General features: G+C 37.4%; 1 protein-coding gene across 9 annotated transcripts in view; it reads right to left on the minus strand.

Annotated features, from left to right (window-relative positions):
• pald1a (phosphatase domain containing paladin 1a) overlaps positions 1-25,610 on the minus strand; it is a 62,260-nt gene that overhangs the window by 3,406 nt on the left and 33,244 nt on the right. For 7 of the 9 annotated variants that reach the window (XM_073867252.1, XM_073867253.1, XM_073867258.1 and 4 more), the window contains one exon: positions 5,396-5,551. In XM_073867252.1, coding sequence (XP_073723353.1) covers positions 5,396-5,551 — 156 coding nt within the window. Of the gene's footprint in view, positions 1-5,395; positions 5,552-12,797; positions 12,910-25,610 lie in introns of those variants that run through there. The other 2 variants (XR_012369365.1, XR_012369364.1) reach the window with 2 other exon arrangements.

The following is a 25,610-nucleotide window of genomic DNA, read 5'->3' on the forward strand; positions in this document are numbered from 1 at the left end:
CGTGTACTCAGCGCGCCGCCATTCTTTGTTTACATTGCGTGAATGGTGCGCTGTAATCTGTGGAGGAGTGGATTTATGGCATTCTGTAGAAAAGGGGGAGTGGCGTTTATTGCATTTAGGGAAAAAAGGGAGAAAAGATGACAGAATAACACTGCGGAAATTGGATTTTGCATAAAATTAAGAATTTACTTTATAATACTGACCTGATATAATACTGATTCTGGCAGTAACTCATTTTTTTCAAAAATGGCGTTTATTGCGTTTTGGAACCAAACTCTTCATATATATATATATATATATATATATATATATGCAGTATAGTCCCCACAAGCATTTAAAGTGTTTAGTGTTATAAAAATAATTAACTGTGTTTTTTAGCAGATAGATCTTGTCGGCTTTATCATTTTAAAAGTAGATCACCACACAAAAAATCTGGACACCCCTGCAAGACTAATCTGGCCATGACTGTTTACTTTTACTTACTTTTTTAGCAGTTTGGCTTTTGTAAGGGTCTATATAACCTGTTCCGAAACGAGTCTATTGAAATTATTATATTGCAATACATATCGCTATCGCAAGAGGCTGCAATGTATAACGCAATATGGATTTTAGGCCATATCGCCCATCCCTACAGAATCGTATCCATAAGACGGAATTGAATCCATAAGACCAAATCGGACCCATAAGCCCACTTTGCAAAAAGACAGCTAAGTGTAATTATTGTGACAAACTAATTTATGATGCATTGCCCCATCCTGAGTGCCAACTCTGCCGAGTGCTTTTTATTAGCCTCCGCTGACAGTAGCCGGCACATGCTATATGTGAGACCCCCTTCTTCCTTGCTTCGAAAAGAAGACTCACACAGGAAAAAACTGTGTAACAGATTGATCACAACATTTATAGTGAAAGGGCTGCATGCATTTTCTGTTGTTGAGTCAGCATCATTTAGGTAGGTTATATGTTACAAGGGAAAATTATTTAAAATTATTTTGAGCTAGCCTAGCCACGTTTGTTTAAAAGTTTACAGACTCCTTTTTGTGATCAGCTGTAAGTCGTAATGGCACAAAATAAGTATTTTAGATCTATAAAGACTTGAATTTTATTGCATTTCACCCCAGTTGGAATTGAAACCAAATATCGTTAGGAATTGGATTGGATAAGCGGAACCAAATTTGGTATCGGAATCGATACATTAGAAAGATGGCCAACCCTACTTATTACTTATAATAATCTCGCTGTAAAATATCTTTTAAAAGTCATTTTGTAGCGGTTTATCGAGTTTATATTTATTTACAGCCGAGCTTCAATAGTCTGATTGGAAATTTAATAACAAATATTTACAATACAAACCATCACTGATTCAGATGTGAATCCTTTAACACAGATTCCTCAGAAGGAAAACACAAACCTGACACAACAAGGACAGAACACACACACACACACACACACACACACAAACAGATCTGCAGTGTAGGCACACAGACTTTATGTGAGCAAAGATCCATCTATCAACGTCTGCTCTTCTTTAGGAAGAGAAATCTCCTGACAAACACACAATATTACTGACCATAAATCACCTCATCAAACAGACTGTCAATGAAGAGAGAGAGAGAGAGAGAGAGAGAGAGAGAGAGAGAGAGAGAGAGAGAGAGAGAGAGAGAGAGAGAGAGAGAGAGAGAGAGAGAGAGAGAGAGAGAGAGAGAGAGAGAGAGAGAGAGAGAGAGAGAGAGATAGATGTTCAATTGGTTGATCATGACATAAGCAATGCAATGGTTTTAGGTTCGATTGTGTCCCTGCCATCCCATCAGTCATCTGAGGTTATCAGGCTCATGTTCATCACTGCTCATCATTTAAAACTCAATGATGCTTCTGGCATGAATCGAACAGCTCTTATAAACAAACATCTACACAACCTCACACTGAGCTCTGAAGCCTTAAACAACCTCAGCATGATCTAGATGTGTTGTATAACATATATAGAGAGAGAGACCCTACAGGTGACCTTTAACTCCAGCTCAACACACAAAGGACTTATAGAAAAACACTTTTACATAGACGGAGTTATCTCAATCTAAATCTATTTCTACTTCTACATCCCACAGTTCACATTCAGGAGTTCAATCTTGTATTCTGTGTGCAGAAGTTTCCAGTAACTCGTGCAGGAGAAGCCACAATATTGGGTGCAGGGGGGCAACAGTCACTTGTTTGGAATGGCAGTAAATTCCAGACTTGATCATTAACCACAGCTAAACCTCTCTACATGAGACCTTACAAGACCTTTAATAATGCTAATATAAACTCATACACAACAGAGAAAACGTCTAAATGAAAAAAGACCCGCAGCTTAAAAAACACAAATGTTGGGAACAGTTTAGATGAACGTCTTAGTAAATGACACACATGAATGTTTGAGATACTGAACATACATTTTTTTATTTGTCCTAAAATGTGTCACATCACAGACTCTTCTAAACCAGTGGTTCCCAAACTTTTTCATTTTGCGACCCACTCAAATAGGTATAGTCGACCAACATATTTTAAATTTAAAATGACAGGGTTCCCAATCCAAGCCAAATGTTAAATTCCCTGACTTTCACTGACAAAAACCTGAATTTCCATGATCGATGTCCAGGATGCCGTGAGTCTGGATAATGTAGTGTACACCGTGAGTTTATCAAATTTAGCATAAATGCCTGAAATGAGTCAACAATGCTAATAAACGGCCAAAAGTCACAAACAAAAATGCCTGATATTCCATGACTTCATATAAAAACACATTTATTCATTCTTATCAGGAATGTCTGGAATAGACATTTTAAAATTCCACGATATTCCAGAAATTTCATAACCCGTGGGAACCCTGCATGAAATACACATTTTACCTCTTTTATAATTATTATTATTAAAATCATTGTCATTGCTAGTCATTAATTGGACTAAACTGTTTTTGTGTCATTCACCACAATAGCAAAGCAACTGGTAACACTTTACTTGAAGAGGTGTGCGTACTGACATGACACCTTCACAATCATGACATGACACGTGCCACAAACATGAAGGAGATTCCATGCACATTTATGACAACCGCCATTAAGCGTCATTTGTTCAATTATGTCAGTTTTAATGGAGAGATGACATTGTTTGAGATGTCTTTGTTATGACAACTTGACACATAAACCAATACATCATAACTTGTCATAAATCTGTCATAAACATGACATAGCAGAATAATGATCAAACTTAAGAAACTACCTAGAAAATGTGTTAGTTAAGGTGGTAGGATTGGGCGGGTGGGCGTGGCCAAGGGTGTGGCAATCAAAGGGGCGGGGTGTATGCATCATGATGAAAATTAAAATATTTTAATAAAATAAATAAATAAAATATTTATTTTGAAAACACTCAAATTAAACTTAATTTTGAAGAAACTATGACAGAAAATGAACACATACTTGATTATTAATGAATTTATTGTTTTTACCTCTAACAGGAATAGCTGCGTGATGAAGGGAAACTAAAGTGTTAATAAACACAAACTAAAGCAGATGTTGTAGAACGTCGGCGAACGATGATAGATGGTAAAAACAGATTATTTCCCACTATTAATTACATTATCTTAAAGGAGTGTAACTGCAGCATGTAAATAATGCACATGCATAAAGTGAGCAAGAGCGCTCAACAATTATATCGAATCAACAGGCACGTGAAACCTAGCTAGCAGGTTGCTCAAACAACAAAATCACCAGCTAACTTACTTTAAATTTGCAAGAACTGTAGACTAATACAAAAAAAGGCTTTAATAAACCCAAAAAATAAGTCCACTTACAGTTCTCACGGACACGCGTTTTATCAACTGGCTATCCTCAAGATGACGGACCAAGTCTTATCTCATTTCAGCCGTATGGTGTGTGTGCACACTCCCGGTGTGAAGCGTGTCTGCGCTATTCTCTGAGATATTTTATCAACTGGCTAGTTATCCTCCAGACAGTGACGGTCCGGACCACGTCTTTCTCATTTCGGCCGTGTGGCGCGCGTCCAACGCATTATTCTCTGAGATGCACTTGACAACCTTTTGTGCAGCATTTTTTTTTTTGGACGAGCTAGTTAAGGCGGTAGGGTTTCCAAGCTTAGGCGGGCCGCCTTAACTGAAATATGCTGCGGGAAACCCTGAACCTAGCTTTATGGGTTAACATAACATTAAATTGTAATTTAAATGTCATTAAGTGTTAATACTTTGTCAAATAGTTTTATAACAACATCATGAATATTTTTCTTGACCTCAACTACAGTGGTACAAATATAATTCGTCATTGAAATGTCAATAAGTGTTAATACTATTTCAAATAATTTTAAACAAAATGCAAGAGACATTTCAAAATTATAATTAACTTTATATATGAGCACAATACATAAATAACTCACTACTAACAGAACTTAAACATTTATGACATAGAATAAAAAACTAACAAAGAAATGTAATTTATTTAATGTAATTAACTGTTTTTGCAGCTATTTGGACCCAACGCTGCATGGCACAACCCATTATTGTACAGTTTTTATTTTTATTTAGGTGAACTGGCCTCCAAATGTAATAAAATACAATTTTATCAATTTTAATTATTATTATTATTGGATTATTGGATTTTATTTCTTAAACACCTGGAGGAAACTTAAAAAAAAACATTATGAACTGAAGAATATTCATGACGCTGGTATAAAACTATATGACAGAGCACTAACACTTAATGACATTTAAATGACAAATTATATTTGTACCACAGGTAAAAAGTGGTCAGTTATGTTTTTTTTAGTTATGTCAAGTTGTCATAACAAAGACATCTCAAACAATGCCATCCCTGCATAAAAAACTACACAACTAAACGAATGACACTCAATGAAAGTTGTAATAAACGTGCATAAAATCTCCTTCATGTTTATAACACGTGTCATGTCATGATTATGAAGGTATCATGTAAGTCTTATGCACACCACTTCAAGTAAAGAGTTACCAAGCAACTTTACATGACCTACTTTATCCCAGAGTTTGAAAACCCCTGATCGTAACCTTGAAACCTCACTGATGTTTCATGATGACTTTAGTTAGGGATGGTAACAAACCGTAGTGGCTGTTCACACATTCCTAGCAGTTTCAGAACAAAACGGCTGTTATGGGGCGTACACACCAAACGCGAATTCATCAATTTGTGCGAGTACATTACATGTAAAGACACCAATAAACGTGAATTTGCATGGGGCCATGCGAATGATGCAAATTGGGTGGCGCAATTGTTGCAAAAATTCGCATGCCACGAAGTTAAATCCCGCAAGTAATCTAGAGCGAGGAACGTGATGCTTCACTTTTGGTGTGTACGCAGCATTAGCATTTATCTGACGTCACCTGTATCATCCAGTCGCTGAAGGAGCGCTGCCACGAGTCTCTCTTCTCCAGATGCAGGTATGTGTTGAAGAGGATCAAGTACATGTAACGCTCCAGGTACAACAAACTCTTCAGTGTTAAAGCCTGAATCTCCGTCTCACATTTAGAGCTCTTGATCTGTCAAACACACAAATGAGACACAATCAGACTATAATAATGTCATTACTGAATTAAAATCATTTACACACACACACAAATACAAAATAAATAGATGGCACTCCTGAAAGACAAAACTCAAAGATTTGAATTAAAGAGGAGCACCTCAACAGATTTAGTGTACACTGCATGCAAAGTTTCCATTACACACGTGGACCTCCAGAGATCAGAGGATAAGAAAACATTAATGATGATTAAAGATTGTTAAATGATCTTGTACATTTGTGCTGATCCAGCTTTATATGGTCTAAAGCACATTTCAGCAAACCAGATGTCCAAAACCGCAGGCAAACAAGAGGCGTGTTTTCAAATGAAATCAGGACTGAAAGCAGCAGACTACAGGAGATAAATGAGTTGTAATATTTTCTTCAACATCTGAGCGTTCTAACAAAAGAACCGCAGAGCATAAAAAGGCCAATTACATGCACAGTCAGACACCAAACACAGAAGAGATGCTGCCAATTACTTCACCATTCACATCGCTGGAGACGTTCAGTGTCTGGCTGCAGTCTCTCTCTCTCTCCACTCGCTCCCTCTTTAATTCACAGTAATGTTTCATTAAGTTAAAGTAAGCTTTGCTGTAATAACTGTGGCATGCAAGAAGAAAGAAACCGATCTGATCTGAGAACAGATCTCCCAACCCCCTCCGTTCTGAGAGAGATAATCATTATATTTAAAGAGTTTGGTTTGGCTGAGGTGCTGAAGCTGTAAAACAAACTGGAGACAGAAACACTAAATGTTTTATCATCTTGAACATGTTAACGGTCCCGCACCGGGAGTTACTGTTAGGCTGGGAAACAGATTTGGGAAATGTCTCATGTAATCAAATAAGCTTTTACATCCCACACAGATACACACAAATATTTGTCTGGCTTTATGAGCAGTTTTACAGGTAAATCCCAGCAGCAGATGGTGAATAGGATGTGGACAGTTTTTAATAAGCACATCAGCTCAGCTTTCACCGTAATCATCACCTTTCACCTGTCTGTCTGTCTGTCTGTCTGTCTGTGATGGAGTGTGACAGATTCAGTCCATCAGCCAGTTCACTTTTAACACTCATTTTGTTTAAACACAGATAAATACGTAAACTTAAAGTAAGTACAGGATTTCCACACTTTAGTTAACTTCAAATTCAAGGACCTTTCAAGGACTTTCCAGGTCCAATACCCTCAACTTCAAGGACTAAATGTGGGGACACATTTCAAGTGAGAGCAAGGTTACATTGTGTTACCTTTCAAGATACATTGTTACAGTTCACTTTTGAGGGAACTTGCGCTGCATCACTGCGGTGACACTTTGGGGACGCCTCCAGATGTAAGTGCGTCTGAATGTGTATATCAAATTCAACCAATGATGAAGCTTAACGACAAAGACAGGGTGATGCAGGAGTCAGGAAGTATATCACTATCTGAAATATTTCCAAAGACGGCGTTACAGGGACGCAGGAAGTATGGCAAGAGAGACGCAGCGTCTCGTTCACTTCTCAGGGAACAACAGTTACATACATAACCCGAGACGTTTTCATGTGTCAAACACAACTATGCAAAAAAGCATTTTGGTATGAATCAACATTCACATACAGAAGATATAAGCATTTAAAGCAGTTTAGCACGTGTGCTTAAAAAGTCTAGAATTTTTATGATATTATCCTACACTACACAGGGAATAATATGGATTTTTTTTCCAGGACAATTCTTGCATAAAATAGATTCAAGCACTTTCAATGACCTGTATCTATGTATGTATATTTTTCAAAAACTTTCCAGGGCCTGTAAGTATATTCCCTATAAACCCTAAAAAAATTTGGACTGCCAGTGTGCGAGAGGCGGCAACAACTTTAATTAATCAACTTTATTTAACATAACAGCCATTAATGCACAGATGAGATATGTTATAAATGCTTGATATGCAATGTGTTTAGCTTGACTAAAAAGTGTTTTAGTTTAATAAAGGAATGCATGATTTATCTCATTCAACAAGACATTTTGAGTCGAATCAAATTATTTTACCTTATTTAAATATTTGGATTTGGGGTGTGTCCTTTAAAATGCAAATGAGCTGACGAAATGCAAACACTGGGCACAAAGATGGTGGTTTGTTCAATTGAAACCCAATTGTGCTATCAAAAAACTTTCTTTCAAAAAATCTTTCTCTCTGCACTAAATGTGTCGTGGTTGAATAGTGCAGATTAATGGGTGGTATTATTATAGTAAGACTCGCTACCTGTTACAAAACAGGCAAAATCTGAATGATCTATTTTTCACAAGCTTGCACAGAATTTTTTACCAAAACTAAGTTATTAGTTTGAACTTTTTTACATTTTCTAGGTTGATAGAAGCACTGGGGACCCAATTAAAGCACTTACACTTAAAAAGTCAGATTTTCATCATATGTCTTTAAAGTTATTTGGTTGTTTAACAAGGCGAGTTATGTTTTTAAAGTTGAATTAGTTTGTCTGGGTACAGAGATGACAGTAGAGACACTTGCTAGATCAGAAAACGTCACAGATGTTCTGTATGTGTCGTAAAAACCAAAACTGGACATACAAGGCGATGGAGTCAGCAACCCGCAGTGCAGAAAACTCAAACAACATGCATACTAGGACTGTAACAATTAACCGTGCAAATGCGTGTTTCTCAATTAATTAATTTTAATGAATTACGGTGAAATTCCAGCACATCCAAAAGCTAGGAGGCGCTCTTGTGCAGAAACTCCCTTTGTGCCACAGAAGTAGTAGCATATTTATAACAAACGCTATTCCAGCAAATGTCTACAGGAATATATTTATATCGCTGTTCTTCAAATTGTTTGAGGTATTTCCATGATAATACAAATATTTTGAATGATTTTTATTTAACAAGTGTTGTTTTTTTAAATGCACGTTATAAACGACTCCGACTCATAATGCATTAGTGATATTAGAGACTGGATGGCACATAACTTTCTTATGCTAAACTCCAATAAGACAGAGATACTTATTATTGAACCAAATCGCTCCAAACATAATATATCAGATTACAAGTTGCCCATAGATGGCTGCACGGTAGTGCCATCTTCCACTTTTAAGAATTTAGGGGTGATGTTCGACAGCAATCTATCTTTCGATAGCCATATCTCCAACGTCTGCCGCACAGCATTCTTCCATCTTAGAAATATCTCAAAAATACGCCATATGCTGTCTGCATCAGATGCAGAAAAGCTTATCCAGTATCCACCCTTTTATGACCTCTAGAATAGACTATTGTAATTCGTTACTCGGGGGAATGTCACGCAAATCAAGTAAATAAGTTACAGCTGGTTCAAAACGCCGCCGCAAAAGTGCTTACTCGATCAAAAAAGTATGACCACATCAGTCCAATTCTGGCATCTTTACATTGGCTACCAGTTAAATATCGCATACAATTTAAAATATTACTAACTACCTACAAAGCCTTAAATGGCCTAGCGCCCTCGTATATTAAAGAACTACTATCAGAATTACAATCCACCACGTAAACTGCGCTCACAAAATTCTAGTCACTTAATTACCCCTAGAATATCAAAAGTGTCTAAAGGTGGTAGATCCTTCTCCTACTTAGCCCCTAAGCTCTGGAATGATTTACCAAATAATGTTCGAGTATCAGACACAGTCGATCAATTTAAAGCTAAACTTAAGACATTCTTCTTTAACAAAGCATTCACATAAAATGTCCAGTAAATGTACTTATCCCGCTATAGTGAGTTTGTCTAGAACAAAGCACTCACATACCTCACACTGGGTAATATACTTATGCTGCAATAGTTAGCCAGTCTGGAACCGAGCTGACTTAAACCACTATACTGTATGACACTTGCATTACATGTGAACAGCCCCTACGCTAATAGGATATTGTTTCTCTCTCCCTGTCTCTTCCTCGACCCTGAGAACAATGAGACATACAGACCCAGTTCCTGCAACTGTAAAGGTCATCACACCGCTGATCTACTGACCGTCCTTCTACGTGATGCCCAGCCGATGCCTGACCAGCGACCACCGGTGGAATCAGTTTAATTCGCTTAGCCGTTCACATACCCCAATAGTATTTATATATATAAATACAGGGAGTGCAGAATTATTAGGCAAGTTGTATTTTTGAGGATTACTTTTGTTATTGTACAACTACAGTGCTCTTGGTCAATTCAAAATGTTAACAAACCCTCAAACCTGAACATTTAAGTAGTAAAAGTGAAATTTTGGCTTTATTAAGGGAATATTTCTATGTACATCATTATTAGGCAACTATTAGTGTGCAGAATTATTAGGCAACTAAATGAAAAACAAAGATTTTACCATCTCACTTGTTTTTTTTTTCAACTGTTAAACTGAGAATAATAAACAAACTCTACATTTACAAAAAAAATTAATAAAACAATAAAAAATAAAAAAATATATAGACTCAGTGACCAATATAGCCACCCTTCTTTTCAATAACAGTCACAAGCCTTCCATACACGGATTCAGTCAGTTTCTTGATCTGGTCTGAACCAACATTTTGTGCAGACGCAACCAAAGCCTCCCAGACACTGTTCAGAGAGGTGTACTGTTTACCTTCAATGTAAATGTCCTGCTTAAGAAGGCCTCAAAAGTTCTCAATGGGGTTTGAGTCAGGTGAAGAGGGGGCCGTGGCACTGGTTTTTCATCTCTGGGGCCTTTGCTGGCCAGCCATGCAGTGGAGTGCAAGTGTGCAAGTGTGATGTATGTGATGGAGCGTTGTCTTACAAAATAATCAGTCTTCTTGAAAGATGCAAACTTTTTCCTGTACCACTGCTTGAAGAAAGTGTCTTCTACATTACAGGCAGGCAGGCACAGACAGGTATTATTAAACATGAGCTTGTTGGACCTTTTTGGGTTGAAAATGGAAATAAAAAACAACTCTTAGACCTACTGCCAATTTTTAGAAGACACTTTCTTCAAGCAGTGGTACAGGAAAAAATCTGCATCTTTCAATAAGACTTTTTTATGCAAGACAACGCTTCAGCACATGCATCAAAGTACTCAACTGAGTGGCTGGCCAGTAAAGGCCTTAAGCCCGGGATACACTGCACGACAATTGGCTGTCCCAGACGAAAGATTGCCATCGTGAAACTATCGTCGCGATTTCTGTGATCGTGGCTCTCCATCGGTGGTCCTATGTCGTACAGTGAGAAAGGTTCAAAGACGGCCGTTTTCCCGGTCTTGCGTCCAAAGATAGCCTACGATAGTTTTCTGGCAGTGTCAGAAATTTGGCATGATCACCGCACAGTGTGTTTGCTGCTACGACCTGCGCGCCGGTATTTGTTTACCACGAGCGCATGCTGGTGACGTTGCGCAACGTGTGACGCAGCCGCCGAAGCTTCCGTGTCATCATCGTACAGTCTACATGCCTCTCGTACCCGAGTTTAAACGATACATGTCGCACAGTTTGATAAGCTAATGATCGTATAAGAGGACAAAAAATCGTGCAGTGTATTCGGGCTTTTAAAGGTGAAAAACTAATGACATGGCCCCTTCTTCACCTGACTTAAACCCTATTGAGACCTTTTGATCCCTTCTTAAGCAGGACATTTACAGTGAAGGTAAACCGTACACCTCTCTGAACAGTGTCTGGGAGGATGTGGTTGTGGCTGCACAAAATGTTGGTTCAGACCAGATCAAGAAACTGACTGAATCTGTGAATGGAAGGCTTGTGACTGTTATCGAAAAGAAGGGTGCCTATATTGGTCACTGAGTTTATATATTTATTTTTTATTGTTTTATTATTATATTTTTTGTAAATGTAGAGTTTGTTTATTATTCTCACTTTAACAGGTGAAAAAAACAAGTGAGATGGTAAAATCTTTGTTTTTCATTTAGTTGCCTAATAATTCTGCACACTAATAGTTGCCTAATAATGATGTACATAGAAATATTCTCTTAAGAAAGCCAAAATTTCACTTTTACTACTTAAATGTTCAGGTTTGAGGGTTTGTTAACATTTTGAATTGACCAAGAGCACTGTAGTTGTACAATAACAGAAGTTATCCTCAAAAATACAACTTGCCTAATAATTCTGCACTCCCTGTATATATGTATCTCTCTCAAGGGTTTTTTCCCTCCTAGGAGTTTTCCCCCTGGACTAGCTAGGAGGGTTTTTCTCCTAGGGGGTTTATTCATCCTCTGGAGAGTCCGCCACCTTTGGTTTAACTTACTACTTTACTGTATACGTTACATTATTACTATGCTCGTTTTCCTCTGTTTCATACATCTATTAATGTAAAGCTGTTCTGAAACAATTAACTATTGTGAAAAGCGCTATATAAATAAAATTGAATTAAATTGATTTTAGATTGATAAGGACTTCCTACTGACAAAATGCCATAGTACACGCACAAGCTGTGCATGAAACATAGAATCGCAGCCTTGCGATTTAGAATCGATTTCAGACAGGCATTTTTAATGGGACACACGATTAATCATGACAGCCCTAAACACATACACAAACTAAATCTATATAAGTCCATTTCATTCAAATAAGTCGTCACATGAAAAAGACAAGAAACTTCTAATATTATTGTAAACAGTGGCAAACATTGAGATCTTTTTGTTTAAGTGGAGACAATATTCCTTTTACGTATTTTAGTACATCGACCCTAACAACAGAAGGGTTGCTATACTTGCAGTGGTCAAAGAAAACACTGTAATGATAAGTACAAGTAAAAACGCTTTTCGGCCAATCAGAGAACAGGACCGAATTCTCCAAGGTGACAAAGAATTTATGAACGAGAAGGTCAAAGTGTGAGGATGACCCGTAGAGGTGAAAGGTCATGGGGAAGACTTCACATTGAAAAGGGATCACAAACTCGAACCCAGACACTTTATCACCTGCTAATGACACAATGTCGTTCTGTAGAGTCGCTTCAGTAAACACGCTCACTCACAAATCATGAAACTAGTCTGAGCGCACACACAACGTTAAAGCCCAAATCTCCACAGCCAATAAAAATGTTTTTGCTCAATTTGATATAGACCAAAAAAATCACTACAACTACTGAATACAGCATCCATCCCTACTAACATCTGATCTGAGATCACAGCGCAAGAGTTGACGTTACATCACGATTTATAAACATCTCTATCAGGAAAACCATTAGTACTCGGTGTAATGTACTGACAGAACTCCTGCTATAGATCCAGAGAGATGAAACAGAGAGACATTAATCATAAACTCACTGACTGTCTGCAGATTATCTCACATTAATCTGGATACTTCAATCGGATTGACTGAACTGCAAAGCCCAAACCTCGAGTCAGAAAGAATCCACTCAGACTTTTAATCATTTTTCTGAAAAACAAACAAACACTGTGTTTAGTTTTCAGACTGACACAACTGACTAGTAGTTGTTAAATACAGATATGTAGTGCATTACATTAACATGGAGTAAAGATCATTGGTTCAATTCCAAAAGTCTGAATAAAAGTGCAAATTGAAACCAAGAAAAGGTTTCTGTAAATGAATCTGTTTGGATGTTGCTTAGACAGACAAGAAGTCTAAACTCAAAGTCTTGGCTCATTTCTCTGATGTGTTTTTTAGGGATGTCAAAATTTAAAAACGACACAATTTCATTAATGTACAACTAATGCAACATGCAATTTCTGTTTGACCCTTGGCCTAGCACGTTGTTGAATAAATCGAGCAGTGACTAGCAGTAGCAGAGCAATGCAATCTCATTGATTTCAGTGAAAGCTTGCCAACATCTGGCAACAGTGACCATTGACAACCAGATTCGGCGTGCCCAGTCGCATGACAAAGTTGAGAAAAGTTTAACTTTATGAAAATTATGAGTGACTTTCGGGACCGACTACCAATGCGAACAAAGCAGTGGAGTTCACATCATCCGTCTCTCAACAGAAGTGGACAGTACTCGTTTGTTTATGACAACCGGATTTAGAAACGCTTCCTAACAACCTCATTGAAAGAGACAAGCGACACACAGCGACAGAATCACTTATAATGTGAATCTACCTTCAGGAAGCAATTGTGACCAGTGCTGTCTAAATGATCTACTTTTGAAGCAAAAGAAAGTAAAAATGTCAATTTTCTGATTAACCTGAACACATCAACTCATATCTGAATATTTAAACTCTAAATTCAAGTGTAAACATGACAAACCTAGAAACCAGCCAAGAAACCTAAATCTAATAACCTTTAGCTAACCCTACTGATGAAAGCCAGTCTAAGAAATTGACATTATACTGGTGTAACCATCTAAATAAACCAGACTGACCATACTGGTAGCCCAGCAAACCACATTAAAGAGGGTCTCACACCGGACGAGAAGCGACACACCCCGTGTAGGAAAACCCGCAGGGAATCGTACACCAGACGTACACATTAAATAGCTTATTTAGATAGTGTCTACTTCAAGATGCAAAATATGAGTTAGCAGCCTATGTTAAAGGCGGAGTCCATGATGTTTGAAAGCCAATGTTAATATTTGAAATCACCTAAACAAACACGCCCCTACCCCAATAGAATCTGGACCTTCTGTTGATAGACCCGCCCCACACATACGCAACCCGGCATTTGATTTGATTTGATTGGCTATAAGTGTGTTTTGGTAGTCGGCCCGTCTCCTTTTCCAACGCGTTTTTCAAACATCGTGGACTCCACCTTTAATCGTTAATGATTTGGGACAAATATGATGTTATTAAATGTTATTAAAACTATGTGAGTTGCGCGACAGGGATTTTAGCAGAGTCACAGCGGATAGACGCCGGCAGTGTGTGTACATTCATAGAAAATAATGTGTTCTGTTTTTAGATTTGTGGCACGGCGCCCTTGTCCGGTGTGCGAGCCCCTTAAGTTGGTTTAACCCCTTACCTGGCGCTGCACTTTTTGAGTGGAGAGGGGTGAATAGGTGATGTACACCTTCAAATTAGCCACCTCGCCAATGGCAATTTTTAAAATTACTGCTACAGTACATCTAAAACCTTAAGTCATCATGAATATTTCCTTTCATGGCTTGGATAATAATCATTGGTGGAAGAATATCCTAGCAACCATTTTGGAAGAGCTTTTTCTCTGCATCAGAACATCGTAAAGACACGGGGTGGGCTCTTTTGACTCATTTACCTTGTTGTAACATTGTGTCCAAAGATTTGCCACAGCAAGCACCACCAATTTTTCTAGTGATACCTAGTGTTCCCTGATTCTTAATAAGAGAGAGACGATTGCAATGTGCAAGAACATAGATTATTTTTGTTGATTTATTTAGCATTTATCTCATCTGAAATCATAAGGTTTCCTTAGGTTCTTTAATCTGCTCATCTAACTCAACATTACTTCATTCTGTGCCCTTTTGGCTTGACCCTGGTATTGCTGCTTGCAGCTATATTTTACTTTTGTCATAATAGGGCTCCTGAATGCATGCACAATTGGAGACCATTTTTACACAGTGTGAGCATTTTTACAACCCATTGCTCATGTGCAACCTGCAAATTTGGATTTGCCTTCAGATAGATATGTGTATTTTCTATAAGGCCTAACACACATCTTCACATCCCCACCAAACAGCGTATACAACATATCTATCACAGACATTGCATCTTCATGTCAAAAGTTTGTTATTTGCATGCCTTATAAAGTTTTGACAATTACAATTATTTTACTTGAGCTGCTCCATAGACTGTAAAAAAAGATGGACAACACACGTTCGCTCTTTTCCATTGACGAAAAGTGAAGCCCTCAGTGTCCCGATAGGGTGTGACAATTTTGGGACCAGTCCTACGCAGTAGTGAGCAGGAAGTAAAGCTGAAAAATCAAGGCCACACCCTCGCTCTCGCAGAATGCACATATCACAGCTGTCAATCATGACGTCACACCAACGTTTTAATAACATTAAATAACTAACTAAAAACAAACTTATTTTTAAAACAAACACTTCAATTTACATCAGCATGATAAAAACTCCAGTAAATGACAGAAACCAGCTTGGGAAAAAAGATAATTTAATTGTAATTAATTAAATTGTTTAGTCGGACTCAAGTCCCATTGAATAACATGGGGGAGGGGGGGTTTTGACCTATACTGGGACCAGTCACTGGGGCGATCGAGACATTTTGGCTTCATTTATTAGGGCTTGTGTGGCACGCTTGAGCTGCTATTGTACACGTAAACTAAACGCACACACACAGACACAGTCTGTCATTCAGCACGAGTACAGAGCAAAGATCTCCCTCACATCTTAAAGCTACAGTAACCTAATTTATTTGCCAATAATATTAAAGAAAAAAAAATCACTCTCTGCTCATGACTGAAGAACTGTTTTACATGTATGTACAATTCATACAGTGAAGTGTTTTATTTTCATTACTTTAAACAGACATATGCTCTTTGTAGAATTAATGTGCTTATGTGTTGTGCTATTAACTTGATTATCTAATAAAACAATAATATAACTAATTAAATAATATAACAAAAGCAACATCTGTGCTATTACTTTATCTTGAAAAAGAGTTAAAAGTAACAGTCATCAAAGAGCGCACAAAATTAGCTTGAAGAATCCGTATCGGGCATTGGTATCGGACGATCATGATGACAAGAAATCCGTACTCTGTATCGGCTGCAAAAATCCTGATTGGAGCATCCCAATCTCCTAATATTGAACCCACAACCCTTCAGTGCTGCTAGCAAAACGCACAACCAGCTGAACTATAGGTATACACAAACCTCTTCATATTGTAGCTTATTGTGGTTGATTAGACAGCTGGTTAAGCGTGTGTGTGCACCATAACTACCATGTGTGCCCTAAACTCCAAGGAGTTTCTGAATAATACACACCCACACACACACACAGAGAGAGAAGCTGGATCATGATAGGACTAACACCTGTGAGACATGTGTAAAATCTCCACTCACACCCAACACACACACACACACAACAGATGTTCATACCTCCAGTGCAACACATTAACACACTGACAGCATGACTGTATTTTTCACCTCGCATGCGTGTGTCTCTCTCTCTCTCTTTGTGTGTGTGTGTGTGTGTGTCTCAAACATTCATCTACAGTATACAGCAGCTCGCATAAAATCAATTCCAACATTCCTTATGAACGGATAAGAAAATCCACAGCAGATCTCAGATTTCCTCCAGACAGCCAAAACAACCACACACAGTTACACAATCATATTTCTTATAAAAATTAATATTCTGTCATCATTTATGTCGTTCCAGACCTATATGAATTTTCCTTCAGCGGACCACAAACAGAGTCAGAGCATTTTTGCTGACAGACGACACAACAATAATTCAGCCAATTACTTTGAGTAGTTTGTGATGGGACTACTTGTGTGTTTGTCCAACCAATGGCAGACAAGCAGAAAACCTGTTAGTAATATTTAACAGAAAACTGGCATTATTTCACACTCCTTTATAAAAACATGCTTTTGCTTTAAACTAAACAGCTTCTGTCTTCATCCCATATTATTGTAAGGAAATAAGTATTTGGAAAAACAGAAAAATGAATTAGTTTATAAGTAAACTGTTCTGCTGAGACTTCACCTGCATGACATTCATCTATCAACACCAGCATGTGACTTTATAAAGAAATGAAATCAGAATGAAATGCTCAGGGTGTCGACCTGTGTACAGACGCATGTGCAGACACAGACATGCACAAACATGATCACACATGCATGCACACACAGACACACATGCATGCATACATACACAGACAGGCACACAGAAGAAACGGGATGCACGTGGCGGGAAAAAGATTCCAGTCATTCCACAGAAACATATGCATGTGGAGATCTGGCACATTAACAGGAAGAGAAGATGACAATTTAAGAGTATTTTCCTCATTTAAATCACTGAAGCTCAGCCATGTCAGTATTATGTCATCATTTATACATTTCCACTCCAGCCCTTAACAGTCAGCCAATGGATTCAATCATTCCAACTGGGAATTTTTCAGCAGGAATGTTGGGAATCTGTATGAGCAGTCTGACAGTGAAAATGATACATGAACTTGACAAACACAACTCAGACTGCCACCATCTCCGTCATCTGTATTTAGATGTGTTAACCATTAACAGACACGCTCAAATCACTACAATATAATGTTTTTGAGTCATTTTTTATGATTGAATGCACTCAGCTTTGCCAAAATAAGCTACCAAGTAAACCAAATCACACTTATGTCTTATGTGGAAATTGTGTGTTGTGAGATTCTAATTGATGCTCAAAGCCGAGCTCACATTAAAAGTTGAAAAGAAGACAATTATTCAACCGTTATTTAGCCGGTGTGCTTGTTTGGAGAGATCTATATTACTACAAAGATCATCAGTAAACATCTCTGTAGACACAAAACTATTTAACATCTCAACTACAGCATTTATCAAAACACCAGAGTCAGGACACCTGAAATTATCTTCATAGAAAAGGACAAACATATGGACAGAAACATTGTGTAAAATAAAAAACACAAGCAAAACATCAAGCCTATCTTCTGATGAACTCGTGTGAACCTTCATTTCTTAAAATAAAACTCTGACAGCAGGTGGAGCTGAGAGAAAAACAGAGATAAGTGAAGCAAACCATTTAGATATATTTACTTCAAGATGCATCCATTTGAAATAGAATATAAATAATGAAATGTTGTATCGTTACTTTGGATAAAAACATCTGCTAAATGCATAAATTAAAATGTATTGAATTATCCAAAGCTATTTAAAATATAAACTTCAACATACAGCAAAAAAACAATTTCTCTGCCCAAAAATATATTTGAAATATATAATCTAATATCTAATATCTATAATATCTAAATTAATTTTGTAAAAAGCAATCCTCAATTGAATATATTTTTGAATATGGAAATATGTTTAGTTTTAACCTTACAAAGGAGGATTAGGGCCAAGCTAAAATAAAAAAATAAAACCATCTTGAGATTAAAGTCATTATCACACAAGTCATGCAAGTCATTATTTAACGAGAAAAAAGTCAGAATAAATATAATTTCGAGCATAAAGTCGTTATTTAAAGGTGCAGTGTGTAATTTTTAGAAGGATCTCTTGACAGAAATGCAAAGTAATATACAAAACTAAATTATCAAGGGTGTATAAAGACCTTTCATAATGAACCGTTATGTGTTTATTGCTTAGAATGAGACGTTTTATCTACATACACAGAGGGTCCCCTTACATGGTAGCCGCCATTTTGTGCAGCCATGTTTCTACAGAAGCCCTTAACAGACAAACTTTTTTACTAAGTTATCTCCAACGATGACATGTTTGTCCGGTGGCGGCTACCGTAGCTTCTCTATGTGTTTCAAAAGCAGGAGGTGAGCAGTGGACTGAGCCGTTGGTTGCAATTCACAACCTCATCACTAGATTGCCGCTAAAATTTACACACTGCACCTTTAACGAGAATAAAGTCGTAAAATTTTGAGAATGAAATATTCAGTTTAGGCTTATTCTTTACGTTGTTTACTACATTAATATAAATACACTAAATTCACTACACACTATAATATTTTATTAATAAACATGTTCGGTCAAGCAGAAAAGCCCAGAATCTGCTTGTTCTCATTGAAGGAAACAAACGTGCCCTTTATCAGTTTGTGTTCTTATTCTGGGATCTTCTGCTTGCCCGTACACAGAATGTTTTTATCAATAAAATGTTTGCTGAATATGGTGTTTTAATATTACTGTGTAGATGCATTAAGCCACATTTAAATTTGTATTTTAGGGTTTTATAAGGGTCTGCACTTAACGTAAAGCTTTTATATTGTTGCTTTCATGAGAACATGCCTAAAGTGAAACACAGAGTCTTTTTTTCCATTCCTCTCTCGGCCATACGATTAATATCCCCCATCACCTGTTCCCTTTCATTGGGGCTGTTTACACTTGGTATTAAGATGTGTTTTCATCGATCGGATCACAAGTGGACGAGAGAGACACATTACGTTTACACCTGGTATTTAAATCCGTCTCTTTTCTCCACTTTCGACCGCTTCTGTGCTGAATACTATGAGGGGGTGGTCTGTGAGACGGTGGGCGAGTCTCTCTGCTGTCATTCAAACCCGAGCGGGAGTAATAATGAGTTTATATGGACGCGATCTAATATAATGTCAGTGTCCACTGCTTGTTTAGCAAGTAAACATGCTGCACAGAGTTTTGTACATGAGTATGTAAGACAGGGGTCGGCAACTGGCGGCCCGCGGGCCAAAAGTGGCCCGCCAGCAATATTTTCTGGCCCGCCGGATTAATTTGAAGTCCGTTTTTTATTTTTATTTTTTTATCAGACTTTTTTATTTTACAATAACAGTTTACAAAAATGTCCCCGTGTATCATTCCTTCATTCGTTTTTTCAAATCAAAACCAAAAAGAAAATAAAGAAAAACGACTATTTATTTCCTGAACTAAAATCAAACGACTCGTTTTCTGAATGTGCGCTCAGATCAAAAATAAAAAAATGAATGAAAACGGGTTCGGACACATTTTAATTGAACACCTTAGCAGACATATACCAATGAAATAAATTTAAACAGATCAGGTACTAACAGATTACATTTTAATAAGGGTTTTAATAAGGGTTTGAATAGCAACCATGCTTTCCTGTAAGTCTCATTCGCTTACAGTCCGACTTTTGAACTTTTTTCATTATTATTTATTCGCGTATATTATTATTATTATTATTATTTATTGCTACACTGACAAATAGCAAGAATGTCCTGAAAAAAATGCGTATAATAGCTATCTTAACGGGCCGCTTTTTCTCGTTCTCTTTCTCTACCAGCGCATCCGCGATCATAACTGTCATTAGAGTTGGAGCATACTTCTAAAACACAATCGATCAAATAATTGCAGAGGTAAGACTTCATGAATCATTTGCAAATTTACCTCGTAAATCATGTCAATTCATCACGCGTGAAGACGTTAAACTCCGTGACATTGCAAATTACTGAAAAGTAATTGCTGGCTTTTAGAAACCACTACAAAATATGATAAAAATAAACTCTTTTACTGCAATAATATTTTAACTAATACACTTTTAAAGTAGATTTGAAAGGAATACTGTTGTTTTCTGCTACTTGAACTTGGGGCTCGAGCCCGACCTAAGGTTCGACCTGCCTTCGAAAACAGCAAGTCAAGTTCGTTTACCGTTAATTATTAAGACTAAATGGGCAGGTAAATTCGTTAAAAAAAATGAAAGTAATCCGCCAAAATATGGTTTTACATGTCTATTAAAATAAAGCCATTATTAATTTTCCTAACGCATAGTTCTTTGATCTTTACCTCCGTTTAAAACGTTATAAATTTGGCAAAGGAGGATGTTCAGCAATTTGAACAGCAACTCCGCAACCAACTCGGTTTATGATGGTGAGAAATTTGAGTGAGAGGTTTTGTCCTATTTAATTTATTATTTATATTTCATTATAAATACAATGAATACAATGTTAAAATAATATTTTTATTGGCACGAACACAATTTTTGTATAACATTTAAAATTATCTGTCTCTTTTCGTTAGAGACATTTGAATGTGAGATTCTGGAAACGAAACGTGACGTTAAGTTTTGCGGACCCGTCAGGTCGGGAAATAAAGCGGGTGAACACAAATGAATCTATGAATAGAACCTTGTCGGAGCTGGACAAAAAACAGTCCAGCGGAGACCTCCTTAAACCTTAGCTGTGTGTGTGTCCCGGTTAAATATTAATAAAAAAAAGGAATAGTTCCAAAGTCGGACTGTAAGAGTATTTCATGAGAGCATAAATGCCTGTAATATTACCACTATAGTACTTGATCTGTTTAAAATGATTTCATTGATATATTATGCCTATAAAGGAGTTAAATAAAAAAAATGTCTAATCCAGTAATTAATTTTTTTATCTGAGCACACAATCAGAAAACCCGTGGTGGTTAATTTTTTCATTTTTGTTTTTAATTTGAAAAAAAACGATTGAACGAATGATACACAGACCCATTACCATGTTTTTAGCAATTTTTAATGCCGTCTTTCGTCTTTTAAATAGGAAATAAAGACAATGTTTCTTGACAAAAGATCAGATAGCCTATACTAGGCTAATTCAAAATAAGACGTAAGTGTGCCAACAACAGTTGGCCCGCCATCTACTGGCTAAAAAAATATTGGCCCGCGGCCAAAGTTACTTGCCGACCCCTGATGTAAGAGCTTTCTTTGAATTTTCAGCGCAATTGATGAAATAGGATCGCGCAACTTTCACACGCTTTCAAAACGAAACTACGGAGATCAGCCGCTTAGTTTTATCAATGAAAGGCTAAAAATAGCGCTGTTCACAGAACGTTCACGCCAGAAGTCAAAAAAGACGTAAAACTTGTGTTTAATACCTCAGATTAGATAAATGGGCGGAGAGAAGGCGGTCGCGTGTGGCTGTTCGAACGCATTCAACCACATGTGCGTTCCGCAACTCCAAAGCGATCCGATCGAATGTGGTTTCGACCACCTCTGGATGTGGTTGAAAGTGGTCGAAAGTGGACGAGCTCAAAACGTTTTGAACACCGTTTACACCTGGCATTAACGTCGTCCACTTGTGATCCGATCGACGGGGGCACATGTTGATGCCAAGTGTAAACAGCCTCATTTAAGTGTGCCTCCATGTGCGTATACTTTACCCTCCCTAATTAACAAAACCCATTATCCATCACAATATTCTGTTCATTGCATGCCTGTTTTATGAAGGTGTGCACCGAATTTTGTTCATTCGCATTATCTCCCCCCATATTGCCTTTTATATGAGGGAGATTCCTTAAATTGCCTTTCTAAGCGCATCTCACTCATGTTGTTTTATTAATAAGACAGGTATGTAACAGAAAGGGATTTAATTAGAAAGGGCCAAATAAAAAAAAAATCCATATGGGTATTATCTGTATCATGTTTTTTACTGTGATATGAAATTACTGAATTACTGATTTAAGTCTTTTGTTCTTCAGTACTAAACGCTGTAATATTCAGTCCACACAGTCCATACATCAGCTGGATGCTCTGGTGGGCGGTACAACCTGGACCCTTTCACTTTCCATACAGAAACCTCTCGTGTGCGTGTTTGTGTGTGTGTGTGTGTGTGTGTGTGTTGGCATGTGTGTGCGTGAGAGAAAGAGAGAGAGAGAGAGAGAGAGAGAGAGAGAGAGAGAGAGAGAGAGAGAGAGAGAGAGAGAGATTTTTTTAATGACTTTAGCAGACATCAGTTCACCCCCATTCCCATTTTCCAGCCACAAATACAAATGTGAAGCAAATACGCTGCCAGTATTTCAGAGAGACTGAGAGTAGCAGAGAAATTACTCCACACAAAACTAAACCTCTGTGCCAGTATCACACACACACACACACACACACACGCACACAGTACTGTACATAACACAAAAACACACAAAAACACACACAGTACAAATAACTGTACACTCACACACATGCACATCATGACAGTAATAATTACATGCACATAAAAAAAGCTTCAATAAATCAATATTAGTTAACCCACGTGTGTACAGTTGTGTATCAATCAATGTTTTTTCTTCCATAGTAGGATAAACAAATACTATGGAAGTCAATGGGCACTGTCAGTGGTCTTTTTTCAAAATATCTTCATTTGTTTTCAACTTGATAAAGAAACTCATAGAGGTTTAGAGGAACATGAGGATGAGAAAACGACGACAGATTTTATTTTTGGGTTAACTATTCCTTTAACACACAAACTCTTTTCTACATTTCTGAAGAAAAACAATAAGCGTATTATACAGTAATGCACAAAATATGGTGTAGAAAATGAAGTATTATTGCACTTAACTGCACAACACAACCAGAATTTAAGAGCACAAACAGCACATGATGAATGTGTTTATTGCTGTTTCACGCCAACACAGTTTCATTAAAACAGAAACACTATATTAAAAGTTTACAGTCAAGCTAAAGGTTTAACTGTTTCACTCACATGCAAACGTATGATTTAAAATCAAATCAAATATTCTGTTATAATAATAAAGATGCAAAAGCCTCTAAACGCCACCTCCTCCAAAAATGAGATCATGATATTAAACGAAAGCTTGCAGCACGTCTGCAGAATCCCAGACTCAAGTCATTCACAAATAACACTTTGGTGGCAGAATCTATTAAGAGTCTGATGAAAAAAGCTCATTTACATGGAAACATGTCAGACGCACTTAGAGGGTTTTGCATCGGAGCTCTTCAGTTATTGATTTCGTAAAAAATACAGTTTAACTCTTCACCTGAAGCAACAGCTCAGTATTATATAGCACGTCTTCCCACCACACACACACACACACACACACACACACACACACAGACACGCATGTTTTCCATCATGAGGTTTTGTGTGGTGGTCTCATTGGGTTAAACTTCATCCCCGTCTCTCAGTGACGTCAGATACCTTTTCTCTCAACATTCTCTTCTTTCTGAAAATATTTTTCCACACTGCCGTCCAAACCATGAGGGCCTTTCTTTAGGCGCACATGCCCTGATTTACATTTCCTGCACTTTTACTGGAATATTTCATTGGCTGCTTGGCTTTTTTGTTTCGCTATGATTTGGCTCTGACGCTGGACGACAACTTGAAAGCAGAATCGATCAAACCGCAGCCACACAGAAATAAACACTTTCAATGAAGTTTTTACAGCAGTAATAAGCTGGTATAGAAGAGCACTAGTTCAGATGAATGAAGGTTATTCTGTCAAGCGTGTAAATGTCATGTGCTTTAGATAGACCTGACACATGTTGAGCTATTATTGTTGAGATCAATCGAACTCTCTGACACTATCCTATTCAAAAAACTGAAGATGAGACATTCAAGAGACAAAGGTGATCTAAAATCATAACAAAGGACTCATTTTACCATGGTAATTTACAGATTTGTGATGAAGGTCAATGGGTCCACAGGCTATTAACTCTTTCCCCGCCAACATTTTTTATGATTTTCACAATAGTTTAATGCTTTGCAGAAAATGTTCTTCTTTAAATATATAAACATACAATATATCAAACAAAAAACCTTTCATCCTATCTTCATTTGTTTTCTTTTATCACCTCTGAAATACGGGTAGGTTTCTTCAAAAATACTACATTTTGAGCAAAAAGCTGAGATAATTGTCGTAGTTTGAACCGTTTGACCAAAGGGAATATTTCCTGGTGGATAATTGTGGAAATACGGATTGCCAGAAAAACTTGTCATTGGCAGGGAAGCGTTTCCTCTTAATTGACAAGTTAACTCGTCAGAGGTCCAGTGTGGGATGCACAATAAAAGAGCTTGTGTCTAGCTGCAGCTCACTATTATTTTCATAATCGATTATAGTACTGCAAAGGATTGCAGTTGATCCGTGATCTGTACGGATCAAGACACACGGTTCGGCTCGCACGGATTAATACGCAAATTTAAATAGGGAAAGTTTATCATTTGAATGTGTTTCAAACGTTTGCAAATGTTAACATTCAAGTGATTTTAAACAATTTAACCACAGAAAGGCGCTAAAGTGAGCAGTTTATTTTATGCACATGCGGTTGAATGTGTCCGGTCTAGCTCCAATCAGACGTGACCATCCTTCAGGTGTGTGTGTGTGTGTGTGTGTGTGTGTGTGTGTGTGTGTGTGTGTGTGTGTGCGTGTGTGTGTGTGTGTGTGTGTGTGTGTGTGTGTGTGTGTGTGTGTGTGTGTGTGTGTGTGTCAATACTGTGCACACGGAGAGACACATTTCATAGAGCAAGGAAACATGAAATGTTCTTGACAGGGCACATACAAATAAAGTGATCTACACAGTATTCTTTTTCTAATAAAACATTTGTTTATGTCTAAAGTGTGTGTATAGATTAGAAGCAGAAACCAGTCTGTGCTTCTCTTAAAGAGACGGTAACCTCAATTAAGCTACTTAAGTCTGTGTCATTAATGTTAATCAAACAACCAAAGATAAAGAGAAAATCACTTCTGTAGGTCTAAAAAAAGAGTTTTATTTTTTATTGATTCGATTTCTGTAAACCTTATTATAATTTTAG

The sequence above is a fragment of the Misgurnus anguillicaudatus genome, chromosome 4, assembly GCF_027580225.2.
Source record: "Misgurnus anguillicaudatus chromosome 4, ASM2758022v2, whole genome shotgun sequence".
Taxonomy (NCBI): Eukaryota; Metazoa; Chordata; class Actinopteri; order Cypriniformes; family Cobitidae; genus Misgurnus; species Misgurnus anguillicaudatus.